Consider the following 13,239-nt stretch of genomic DNA (forward strand, 5'->3'; position numbering starts at 1 on the left):
GGGAAATCACAAGGGTCCTTAAAAATAGTTCGCTACATTTCTAAGCTATATCAAATTACTTGATGTCTTGGGGAAGGAAGAGGTAAGGAAGAGGGGTAGAAAAGTTTGGAACACAAAGTCTTACAAAAACAAATGTTCAAAACTATCTTCATGTATATTTGGAAAGTCAAAATGCTATTGAAAATTTTAAAAAATAGTTTGCAAGAAGAAAAATCTACTCCCTTTTTATATTATATGGAAGAGGTTCACTCTAACTGCAAACTACTTTAATTTATTATTTGTCATCAAAAGCCATTTTGCCTTAAGAGAAGATTGACAAGTTGCAAAATGTTTACAATTCTTTATAAAATTGTAGACTTATCATCTATTTTTACATGAAAGGTATTATTGTAAAATAATGCCTGTGTTTTTGAATTAAATATAACTTTTATTTTTGACACTTATAGCTATGAGTTTACAACTAAAATTTATTGTTCTGCTGGCATAAGAAGGTTGATTGACAGGTTCTTTTAAATAACAATGGCAAAGTTGATATGATTTATGGTATTCATTAGAAGAGGTAGGACATAAGTAGGGAGGAGTCTACAAGAATAGTTACACTGGAAAAATTTCTAAAGGATTTCTACTTTGTTAGATAGTCAAGACTGATAATGTAATAAAATGTGTTGATCTATCCATTGAGTGGATTAGAAGGTCTGTCACAGGAGATGATGGACACATTGTAAACTTCATTTCTTATCTCTATGTCTTTTTGCTGGTGATCTTCCATGCTTTGAATGCTCTCTTCTCATTTTTTGGCTTTTAGAAATCTTGGTTTCTTATAAAACTTAGCCAAAGCACTACCTCCTTCAGAAAGCCTACCTCGTTCAGAAAGCCTTTCTTGGTTCCTTTAGCTACTGGAAGTTAGCTCTTCAAGATGGTTTTCCATCTATTCTATATATATCTTATGTATGCCTGTTTATTTGATATCTTCCACATTGGAAAGTTGGCGTGTTGTGGCAGTTACAATTTCTAGTTTTCTTTTTATCCCCTCTGCTTACTAAGTACAGTGCCCGGAATATAGTTAGTACTCAATAAATGCTTGTTGAATAAAATATTAGCAAGTAGATAAGTTGGATTTATACCAAAAAGGCAGTATTCAATATTAGGAGGACTATAATAAGCATAATTAACCATATCAATAACACAATCAAAATAATCATATGTTTATATCAATAGATATAGAAAAAAGTTTTTGACAAAATACATCCCTTCCTATTACATACACTAACAAGCATAGAATAAATGGTGTTTTTCTAAAAGTGATAAAAAGAATCCACTTAAAACCAAGAGCAAGTATTATATGTAATGAGGATAAACTAAAGCCTTTCCAGTGTTGGAATTATGAGCTTGTCCAACCATTCTGGAGAACAATTTGGAACTATGATCAAAGAGTCTTAAAACTATGCACATCTTTTGACTTCACAATACCACTATTAAATCTGTATCCTGAAGAAATCAAAGGAAAAAAAACACATTTTTTGGGGGTGGAAGAAGAGTGGCAAAGAATTGGAAACTGAAAGGAAGTCCATCAATTGGGAATAGCTAAGCAAGCTCTGGTATATGATTGTGGTGGAATACTACTAATGATGAAGTGGATAATTTCAGTAAAAAACCTGGGAAGACTTATGGGATCTAATATACAGTGACAAGAACAGCACTAGAACTTTGTACCCAGAAAAATCAATACTGTCATGATAATGAACATTGTCATGATAAAGATTTAGCGAATCTGATTGATACTATGATCCACAACTACTATTCCAAAGGATTTATGATGAAAAACATTATCTTCAGAAAGAGAACTGAAGAATTCTGAGTGCAAATTGAAATAGATTTTTTCCTACTCTATTTTTCTTGCTTTCCCCACTGTTCCCCTCCCCCTGAAGCTTGGCTAATAAGGAAATATGTTACACATAACTTTATATGTCTAATGAGGATCACATTTCTTGCCTTTTTTATTAAGTGGGGGAAATGATGGAAAGAGAGAGAAGATAAAATTTTTTTAAAATGAAAAATGCTTGTTGATTGATTGAAATATGACCATATTATGCAGATATGGTGTGAAACAAAACTTGAATGTTTTGTTCTTTAATCACTATCTTTAAATATATACTTTCCCACAGGCCTCATAATGGACAATGGAACTTGTGTAGCCTTGGAAAAGTGCCCCTGTAGTTATCGTGGATTATCTTATTCAGTTGGTTCAATAATTGAGCAGGAATGTTCTGAATGGTATGTTGCTTTCTCTTTCTAATTGTTTTTGGTGGGAATAGGGAAGATTTTTTCCTACTGTCCATTTTATAACCCAATCATAGAGCCCGTCTCCAACATAACCACATGTATCCTGACCTCCCAACATTCTTTGTTCCTTGTCCCTTCCCTTTGCTGTGCAAATGTCCCAACATTCACCTCTTTCTTCTGACCTTTGAATTCTCAGACACCAAAAATGTTAGCTGTGCTGGACCTGGGCATGGGAGTCCTAATTTGTCTCTCAGTTTACTTTATGACTACCAAAAGTGACTCTTAGAGGGGCGACTCTTTGTAGGAAGAAATTATCTGTAAGTAAGAATCTTGCCCCCACACTTTCCACTTCAGGTGATTTACAAGAAGTGAACAGAAATATATGAATTATGATTGAGATGTAGATTTATAACATCTTTCTTCCCATCTTCCAAATTTTCATATTGTTATCAAAGTCACCACCATTCTTCCATTCACCCAGATTTTCAGTCTCATTGTCATTACCTTGACAATTCACTCTACCTCAACCCACATACCCAATCAGTTGCCAAATTTTGCTGTCCTATTTCCAGAATTTTTATATCTGTTTCATTTTGCCTACTTACACAGACAGCAACCACCTAAATTGAGGTCCTCATCATTTTTATCATACTAATTCATTATGTTCCTAATTGGTCTCATTTTCCTCAAGTTTCTCCCTCTCCAATCCATCCTACACTTTCTTGCCAATGATGATTTTTCTAAAATGATTTCCTCAAAACTCAGATCTGATTGTGTCATTTCCTCTACTCAATAAACTCCATTATTTCCTATTAACTCTTGGATCAAATGTTTCATTCTTTTTAAGATTTTTATTTTGTACATGTTTTATAAAGTGCATAATTATTAGTAGAATAGTATACACATGTGATTTTAAAATAAGTGCATACATATGAAAGGTATATAATCAAAAACATCTTTTTAAATGGAAGTGATGCATGATTTAAAAAAAATTGACAACTACTTCTCTGAGCAAACAATTCACATTTTCTGAGATGTTTTTCTAGCTTGATTTTCTTAAAACCTATCAGCATTACTTTATGAATATTAGTCAATATAATGTTTGGAAAAATACTAACACAGTATTTTGTACTGTGTCTCTTCTAGTGTTTGTGTTGGTGGAACTTGGAATTGCACAAAATTTGATTGCCCAGGTAACCTTATAGTTATTAACTTTTCCATTGAGCAATTTTCTCTAAAAATAAAAAAAAATTCAACTTTAAGAAGTGGATGGTATATGGGGCAGCTAGTTTTACCTGAGATCAAATCTGGCCTCAGACACTTAACACTTCCTAGCTGTGTGACCCTGGGCAAGTCACTTAACTCCAATTGCCTCAGTAAAGAAAAAAAAAGTGGATGGTAGTACTGATGTTGTAGAAACACATTGTTTTAATTTATGTATGATCTGCTCCTGATGGATCAAAAGGCAAATGGTTGTGATGAATTGTATAGAAATTAAGGAGTATGCCAGAGTCCATTTAAAATGTGATTACAAACCAGAAATCAGGCTATAACTAGGAAATATCAATTAAATGAAATGTTTCACCTGGTTCTCTGACAACATATTAGAAAGTTTCAATGGATTATGGGATGTAATAAGAGTAGTGGAAAAGATATTTAATCATTTAATGAATTTTAAAAATTGGACTGAATAATTTGGAAATTTGTTCCAGAAACTTGTTAAAATAGTTAACTTATCAGTTAAGCTACTGAACAGTTAGAATTTCAATAATCAAGTTATATGATTATTCTACCCTGAACTGAGCTGTTTTTATTTTATCTATCCCTCTTTATTTCTAGTTGAGTGTTCAGTGGTTGGTGATTCTCATTTCACAACATTTGATGGTCGACATTATACCTTTTTTGGTGTCTGCCAATACATTCTTGTCAAAGGTACTGGGAAAGATAAATTTACAATCACTCTACAACAGGCTCCTTGTGATGAGGTAAGAAGGACATCTTAATTAAAAATCAAAATGAGTATGCTACTCAAAGATTTCAGATGACAAGTCAGCTATGTAATTCAACCCTGGTAAAAAAAGTCAATGGAAGTTTTTTCTTGACTAAATGAGTAAAATCACAATGAAACAAATCCACATGAAATAAATAATTATATTTTTTCTCTGTAAGAGTGATTTCTGTTATACTTAGTTTTTTGAGGCTTTCATGCATGGTTGCATAAGGGAAATAAGTATTTGATTACATCAGAACAGATGTCTTAAAGAGATAAATTCCTTTGATGACAAGATTGAATAAATTTAATACATTGCCAAGTGGATATGAGGCATTTCTTAATGTACTAGAACATTTATTTTGTGTAGAATTTCTTGAACTAATAAATATGTAAATAATTTATAGTGGAAGAAATGAGGTCTTTTGTCTACTTCTCTAAATCTAAGCATGTCAGATTTCTGACTTTGTGTATCTAGTGCTTAGCACAGTGCCTGGCACATTAAAAACCTTTAATGAATGCTTGTGGACTTATAGTTTTAACACTTAATCTGGCAAATTTAATATCAAGTGTTCAGAAATATAATAAAAGGTTGCATTTATGATAATTAATGTGTACTCATCTTTCCATAATAATTTATGGTTTACAACATGATAATATTATCTCATTAGATTCTCACAACAATCCTGTGAAGTAGGGAGGCAATTGAGTTTTGCCTTTAAAAAAATGCATGTCAGGAAGTTAAATCTGTTTCAGAAGTTTAAATGTTAATTATATATATATAGTTTTCTTCTGGTTATTCTGTGTGTGTGTGTGTGTGTTTGTGTGTGTGTGTGTGTGTGTTTGTGTTACCTGCATGCATTTTGAAATGTGTCTGGTCTCAATGTACTATAAATTACAAAATGAAATTTTACATGGATACTTAAAAAATTCCTTATTTTCACATTCTATATTGAAGATGCCAACAAGAATTTATTTATTGCTTACTATGTGTCAGGCATTAAGCTATATTCTGTCAGAAGACTTGTGAAATATAAGGAATAATTATCACTTTGAATTGCCCCTTTCAATTTACAATTACTTTTGTGCCAAGGATATACATTTTGGTTAATTGTCTCTCTCTCTCTCTCTTTCTCTGTCTCTCTGTCTCTCCCCTCCCCCCTCCCTCTTTTTCTTCCTCCTTCTTTTCCTCCCTCCCTCCCTCTCTCTCTATCTGTCTGTCTCTCTTCTTTCCTCTCTCTATCTCCCTCCCTCTTTCTCTCCCTTTCTTTCCCTTTCCTCCTTTCCCCCTCTCCCCTTCTCCTCCCTCTTTCTCTGTCTGTCTCTGTCTGTCTGTCTCTCTCTGTTCCCTCTCTCCCCCTTTCTTTCTCTTTCCCTCCCCCAATCTTTCATTATTTGTTTTTTATATAGGACCTTGAATGGGCCTGCCTTCAATCAGTAGCACTTCTTCTTGAGGATGATTTTAATAAACAGGTAATCCTTAATCGAGGAGGTGAAATCATCACAGGCCCAAACCAGGGGTTTAATTTGAATGGTAAGGAACACTTTCTAAAAATGGTTTTGATTGAGATACAGTTTTTATATCCCCTTGCTTTCCTGTTATATCTTTCCCACTTCTCAGAAATGTGGAGCAATATCTTAAAACAAAGAATTAGGAAGAAAAGAACATTTCAACAGAATTAACAACTGCATCACTTAAGTCTGATAGTATCTACAGTGTCCCTTATGCAGTCCCTCACCTCTGCAAAGAAGTGAGGATGGTGCATCTCATACTTTTTCTTCAGAGTAATTACATAGGGATCAAATTTGAATTTTTATTGTTACTTTCATTTACATTGTGATAGTAGTGGTATACAGTGTCCCAAAGGTCACAAGGCAGTTATAAGCTATTAAAAATTTGTACCTTCATATTAAAACTTTTGAGAATATCATGTGTATTATCTCCTACTTTTGCTTTACTCCACTTTTCATCATTTTATATAAGAAGAATCCTCTTATCGATTATTTTTTCTCATGACGAAGTCTCGGAAAGTTAGGCAACTAGGTGATGCAATGGATAGAATGCTCAGAAATACCGGCTTCAGAAATACCTGAATTCAAATATAACTTTTCAGACTTACCTCATTAGGTTGTTGTGAGGGCCAAATAAGATGATATTTGTAAAGTGCCTGGCACATTGTGCTATACAAATGTTTACTAATATTTATTGCCCAGCCTGGATCTTTTGAGATGCTGAAGTATCAGGATAGTAGTAAGAAAGGAAAGAATGGGTCAAAGATGAGAGAAATTTAAAATAGAAAACTTGATTACATAACCAAGATGTTGTCCACTCTCCTCTCTGCCTCTGTTATCCCCACTTAATCTTATACATTATTAATCCTTATTTAGTGATTTTTCACAATCTTTGAGGAGGTTGTGACAATATTCTAATGGGTTCATACTAAAAATTCTTCAGTGATGCTATAAGCACTAAAACATGTAGGATGCTATCAGTAGTATGTTAAATTACTTTAAGGTTTCAACACACATTTTGCTATTGTTGCTAAAAAAAAAAGTCTGAGGAATAAAAATATTCAAAACCAATATATTATACTTTATTGAAACTTCAAGACATCCATGAAGCCTTCTATAATCATTTTAAACCATAGGAATCTCTTTTGTTTCCAAATTACTTTTTAAATATCAATTGTTTCTGCTACTCATTTTATGTATCTAAATTTTTATGTGGATATACCTTGTCTACCTAACTAGACTATAAACATTGAGGATCCAGTTGGGTATGATGAAAGGGGCATTGATCTGGAGTCTATGATGACTCAAGTTCAGATTCTGTCTCTGGTGATTTACACCTATATGGCTTTGAGTAAATCACTTAAGCTGATACATAAAATGAAGAGGTTGACCTTATGGGTGCTCTTTCAGTTTTAGAACTATGGTTAGAGACATAATATTCTGCATTTTTGATTTCCCACAGCATCTAACGCTATTGCTATACTTCACATTCAATACATATTTGTATAAATATAATAAGGCAGTGGGATCATGTGTGAAGAAGAATAAATTGAAAGTGACTTCAAGGTTTTGAGCTTGAGTGAGCACCATTTGTCAAGTTAGTGAATTAGGAAGCAAAGAATAATATAGATAGAAGGGTGGAAAGTTATATGTTGGGTTTGTTGAAGTTGAGGGGTTGGCAAGACATTCCCAAGGAGATGCTCAGCAGGTCATGGAGATCCTGCCCTGGGACTTGGGGAAAAGAAGGTTAACAAAATGTAAATATAGTCAGCAGTATAAAGGTAACAATTCAGGCTACTATAATGATTAAGATCTTTAAGAAAGGACCTTGTGGGGAGAGCAAAAGTCAGTTGATAAATACTTATTAAGTGATTGGGTTTTTTGTCTGGGATTGAGCTGGTTATACAAAGACATACATGTACTAGCCTTGCCATCAAAGAACTTATATTTTGTCATGGGAATTAAGATATGCACATAAAAATACTTCAAAATAAATACAAGATAACTTCAGAAAGAGCTGAGTGTCACAGTGGTTAGAATGCCAGGTCTTCAATCAGGAAGACCTGAATACAAACGTGGCCTCAGACACTTATTAGCTGTACGACCCTGAGCCAATCATTTAATGCTGTTTGCCTCAGTTACTTCATCTGTAAAATGATCTAGAAAAGAAAATGGAAAACCACTCAAAGGGCTTTGCCAAGAAAATCCCAAATGGAATCACAAAAAGAGTTGGATAAACCTGGATAATGACTAAACAACAATGACAACAAACTTCAGGGGAAGAGAAGAAAGCAAAACCCCATATTCAGGGAAGAATCAGTCTGTATATTTGTGAGAAAGCTGGCCATCAGAGTCATAAAGACAGGCTCATTTCCTATCTCTGATTCATAAAAACTGGAATTACCATATTACTTCTTGGTCCAGTGTCCCAGGCAAATCTCCCAGAGAGTATGCTGATCAGTAGAGTGAAAAATAGTGAATAACTTCCCATCTTCCCTACCCACCCTCTACCCACCTTCATCCCCAATAAAAAAAATGAGGAAGATCCAGACAGGAAAATAAAAGAGAAGAAGAAAGAAAATTATCCAGTTTAGGGTCATGGACAACATGAACATAAAAGTATTTTTAATTAATTATAATTTTAAATGCATTATGCCATAATGAATTGCTCAAAATTGAGTAATTTGATTTTTTCTTAGTAGAATTTTATTTTAATAGACCAGGAGAATTTAGTATTTAAAGAAAAATTAATTTTTTGCCAATAAATTTGAATGTTCATTTATAGAGGTTACAAATATTGATTAGTTATTTTTTTTAACAGTTCTTTCAGTCTGGGGAAGATAAAGATTTAATTCTCACTATTCTACTAGTCTAAGCTAGTCCAGAGAGTGAAATGTAGCAGCTCTTGGGATTAACATTAAGCCTGTTGTAAGATGATAGGAAAAAATAATGCTAAATGTTGGAGGGGATATGGGAAAGCTGGACACTAATACACTGTTAGTGGAGTTGCTAACTGATTCAACCATACTGGAGAGCAATTTGGAACTATGCCCAAAAGGTTTATCAAACTGTGTATATCCTTCCATTCAGCAATGTCTCTACTGGGTCTGCATCCCAAAGAAATTATAAAAAAGGGAAAAGAACCCATGTGTGCAAAAATATTTGTAGCAGCTCTTTTTGTAGTGACAAGAAACTGAAAATTGAGTGGATTCCCATTGGTTGGGGAAAGGTTGAATAAGTTATGGGATACAAATGTTATAAAATATTATTGTTTTATAAGAAATGATCAGCAACATGATTTCAGAGAGGCTTAAATGAACTAATGGATAAGTGAAGTGAGTAGAACACAAAACATTGTATACAGCAACGACAAGAAAGTGTGATGATCAACTCTAATGGACTTGGCTCTTTTCAACATGAGGTGATTCAGACCAATTCCAATAGACTTGTGATGGAGAGAGCCATCTGCACCCAGAAAAAAGCACTCTGGGGACTGAATGTGAATCACAACATAGTATTCTCACTTTTTTTTGTTGTTGTTGTTTGCTTGCTTTTTTTTTCTTTCTCATTCTTCCCCTTTTTGATATGATTTTTCTTGTGCAGCATGATAAATGTGGAAATATATCGAGAAGAATTGCACATATTCACCCAATATTGGATTATTTGCTGTCTGAGGAGTGCGAGGGGTAAAGGGGGGAGAAAAATTTGGAGCACAATGTTTTGAAAGAGAGAATGTTGAGAACTATCTTTGCATGCATTTTGAAAATAAAAAGCTATTACTAAAAAATTGAGCCTGTTAAAAAGACTATCAGTTAAACAGATTCACAGAATTCAAAAAATCAAAGAAATTAAACTTTGGAAGAACTGTTAGAGGCCATATAGTAAAAGCCATAAAGGCATCTCATTATAATTTGTGCTCTTCCTGACCATATTTTCTTGACAAAGCTACTGCAATGGTTTGCTATTTCCTTCCAAATCATTTTATTTTATTTTTAAATTTAATAGTATTTTATTTTTTTAATTACATGTAAAGATAGTTCTCAATATTTGTTTTTTGTAAGATTTTGAGTTCTAAATTTTTCTTTCCTCCCCATCTTCTCTTCCGTAAGACAGCAAGCAATCCAATATTGATTATATATATACAATCATATTATACATTTTTCTCTACTAGTTGTATTGCAGCTCATTTTATAGATGATGAAACTGAGGAAAAAAGTTTAAGTGACTTGCCCAGGATCACACAGCTAGTAAATGAACTCACAAAGATGAGTCTTTTAAATACCAGGCCCAGTTCTCTATCGACTGTGCTACCTAGTTGCTTATTACAACTTACAAATGATTGTTTAGTTTCTGCTTAAAGACAAAGCAGAGGAACCCATAAATTTTCAAGGTATCAAATTGGGAAACTCTGAATTGTTAGGAAGTTTTTATTTTCACCTGACTGTCTAAATTCTAAGTCAGACTCTGCCAAATAAGACCCAACGATGATACCATTGCTTTTCTGTGCCAACATAAGGGTGGATTCTTACTTTGATCTTTAGACTCCCAGAACTCTAGATCCCACTTATTTGATTACTTCACATCTAAGGAGAGCAATATTTGTGCTTGAGAGCTGGAAAAATCATTCCTGCAAGTTCTTGGGAAATCCTGGAGAGTTGTCAAGCTGAACTATACAAGCTGATTTTATGTGCTTTCTTCTTGTGCAGGACATGTTGAAATTCGAAATCTGTCCTCTTTGTTTATTATTCTGAAAACTAGATTTGGTTTAAAGATTATATTTGCTAAAGATGGGGCAAGACTTTATATTCAGCTAAATACTGAATGGAAGAGAAGAACAATGGGTCTGTGTGGAACTTTCAATGGGAACATAAGGGATGATTTCATGTAAGTACTACCTTTGTATTATTAACCTGAGTCTAGTGACTGATCTCTTAAAGGATAAATTATTGACTCTAAGTTCTTTAAAAGATACTCATTATACTAAGAAACATAACTATGTAAAAATTAATGTAACTTTTAAAATGTCAACTTATTCTGTTGCTTGGTATTCCGGACATCTAGAAGCAGATGCTACTTTACCTTTCTAGACTTAGTTATTATTATTTCACTCCGTCACCAAACTGGATAAGTTTCAGGCTCTTAAATGCATGTCATGGCCCCCCAACATCTATGCCATAGACAATTCCTTGAGATTCCTGTTCTTGATATTTCTTTCTTTTCCTATTTTAGTCTGTTAAACACTTCTTTTAGAGCCAGTCTCAAGGGTCCCCTTATTTAGGATACCTCTGATCACTCCAGTTGTTGATGACTTTCTCTCCCATTTTAGAGTTTTTTCTATTGCACTTATTATTATTATTCTATTGTTGTTTTTGTACCCTTACTAGACTGTGAATCCAGTAAGGACAAGAATTTATTTGAGTAAGTTTTGAGTGCACATTTTATTTACACATTGCATCATCCTCAGAACCTAACATGTGAACAGGGTTTCTTTACAAAGAAATTACTTGGGAATTTCCTATTCCAATGAAATCACAGATCTGCTCCGAGCTCTAGTTAATGTAGTAACACTTTTTCTAAACAACTTTTTCTTTTGCGGGGGAGTATCTCCCAGTTTCCTTAGTTTTGGCTATTATACATACTTTATAAACATGAAGATCAACAAATAATTATCAGAATTTTTAAACAGTTGATTGATAAGTGTTCATTAGCTTATTTATTTGTAATAAATAAGCATTATTTATTGCCCAGCATTGGGCACCCTGAGACCCACAGAAACTTAGGAAAAATAGTTTTTTGCTGTTAAAGAGCTAAGTTGGGGAAGACAAGACTAAAATACATAAATTAGTCAACAAAGTACCTTTTATATGTCAGGAATTGTTATAGGTATATACAAAAATAACCATAATTTAAGATTTCCTTGAAGGATCAAGTATAATTTTATGTCAATTGACTAGCCTGCTTTTTCTAGTATTAAAGTCCTACTACTAAATCCTAAGCACAGAATCACAAATTTAGAGGTAGAAGAAACCACAGAGATCATCTAGTCCAATCCTTTTATTTTATAGATGAGCAAACTTAGACTCAAGGAAGCTTTGTGACTTGCCTCAAATCATATCTTGTCAGAGTCTAGATTTGAACTCTTTTAAGATCCAAAGTTCATTCCATAGCATACTGAAATCCTCATGGCAATGTAGCAGCAAACCCAGGTTCTACAAGCATATGGCAAGTCTTGACACTCCAGGACCACTTCATATATTATTTTGATGACTGAGTTTATATATCTCAGTTGTTCAAAGCACAACCTTCATAATATCCTAGATGCTGTTCCCATATCCAGAAGGTTGGCCACAGGGAACGAGCCTTGATTGGTCCTAGATACTTATGAACCTACCTATTATGGCCGAAGAGGGAGGGTGAGGTACTGCCATGGAGGGAGTACCTATACTGAAGAAATCACGGAGCTCCTCAAATAATAAAGTAAGCCACATAGTGGCATAGATTCCTAATTATTCATATAAGTAAGTAAATAGTCTTTGACAATACTTATCTTTGTGTCAACAAGTCAAAATGGCACCTTCCAAATAATGCTTTAAAAGACAAATCCATCTGGTGAAAGGGAGGAGAGACCTTGGGGGCAAATCCTCTGACCTTGTGATCCAAAGCCCCATAGAGGAAGAGACTTTAGGACACAGACCTATTGGGGGATGTCAGAGACCTAAAAACCACTATCCCTGTGCCAGAAATTCTGGGACATTATGAAGATGCTACAGGAGAAGCCACCACTAGGCAAAGGATCCAAGTGGGGCAAGGTCAAGAAAGCTCACCTAGGGTACAACTACCAAGAATACTATCAAGTAGTTTTGTATAATTGATTATTCCTGCTGCATGTAACACACACTGGCTATGTGACTCTACCTGACTCCTCAGTGCTTCATGTAATGTTCTTCTCTAAAATATAATGTTCTCTGGGAGCACATTTCTTGGGGGGCTTCTGGAGGCAGTCTTCCTTTCTGTTCAGTATAATAATCACCTTGAATGCAGCCAGGAGTTAAAGTCCAGATTCTTTATTGTTTCCTTTTAAGTTTTGTCTCCTTCCTTGGGCCCAGTTAGCTTTCTTAGAGGCTTATCTCTCTCCTTGGTTCCAAGAGCTCTTGCCAAATGTCCTTTGCTTCTGCCAGCTTCTGCCTCTAGCTCCCCCCAAATCTCTCCAGTTAGCACAGGGGTGAGAAATGGATTCAATCTGTCTCCACCTCCAAGAGTGGGCTTGTCTCTTAGTGGGCTTGTCCTTTAGTGGGCTCCTCCTTATATATGCTCTCTTAAAGGTGTGAATCTTGTGGAACTCTAATAAGTACTAAGTACATCAGTGAACTAGAGAACTGTTAAGTACCATGCTAAATTAGATAATTATTGTCTCTATCAATCCCAATGACTTAGCACCTTGTAAGAATCCTAAT

General features: G+C 34.3%; 1 protein-coding gene across 1 annotated transcript in view; it reads left to right on the top strand.

Moving 5' to 3' along the window:
- Positions 1 to 13,239, top strand: part of OTOGL (otogelin like) — a 203,801-nt gene that overhangs the window by 39,406 nt on the left and 151,156 nt on the right. Inside the window, exons 10-14 of the mRNA XM_051962480.1 lie at positions 2,166 to 2,274; positions 3,430 to 3,476; positions 4,123 to 4,268; positions 5,684 to 5,807; positions 10,492 to 10,669. Coding sequence (XP_051818440.1) covers positions 2,166 to 2,274; positions 3,430 to 3,476; positions 4,123 to 4,268; positions 5,684 to 5,807; positions 10,492 to 10,669 — 604 coding nt within the window. The remainder of the gene's footprint in view (positions 1 to 2,165; positions 2,275 to 3,429; positions 3,477 to 4,122; positions 4,269 to 5,683; positions 5,808 to 10,491; positions 10,670 to 13,239) is intronic.

This window comes from Antechinus flavipes, chromosome 5 (genome assembly GCF_016432865.1).
Source record: "Antechinus flavipes isolate AdamAnt ecotype Samford, QLD, Australia chromosome 5, AdamAnt_v2, whole genome shotgun sequence".
In the NCBI taxonomy this organism is placed as follows: Eukaryota; Metazoa; Chordata; class Mammalia; order Dasyuromorphia; family Dasyuridae; genus Antechinus; species Antechinus flavipes.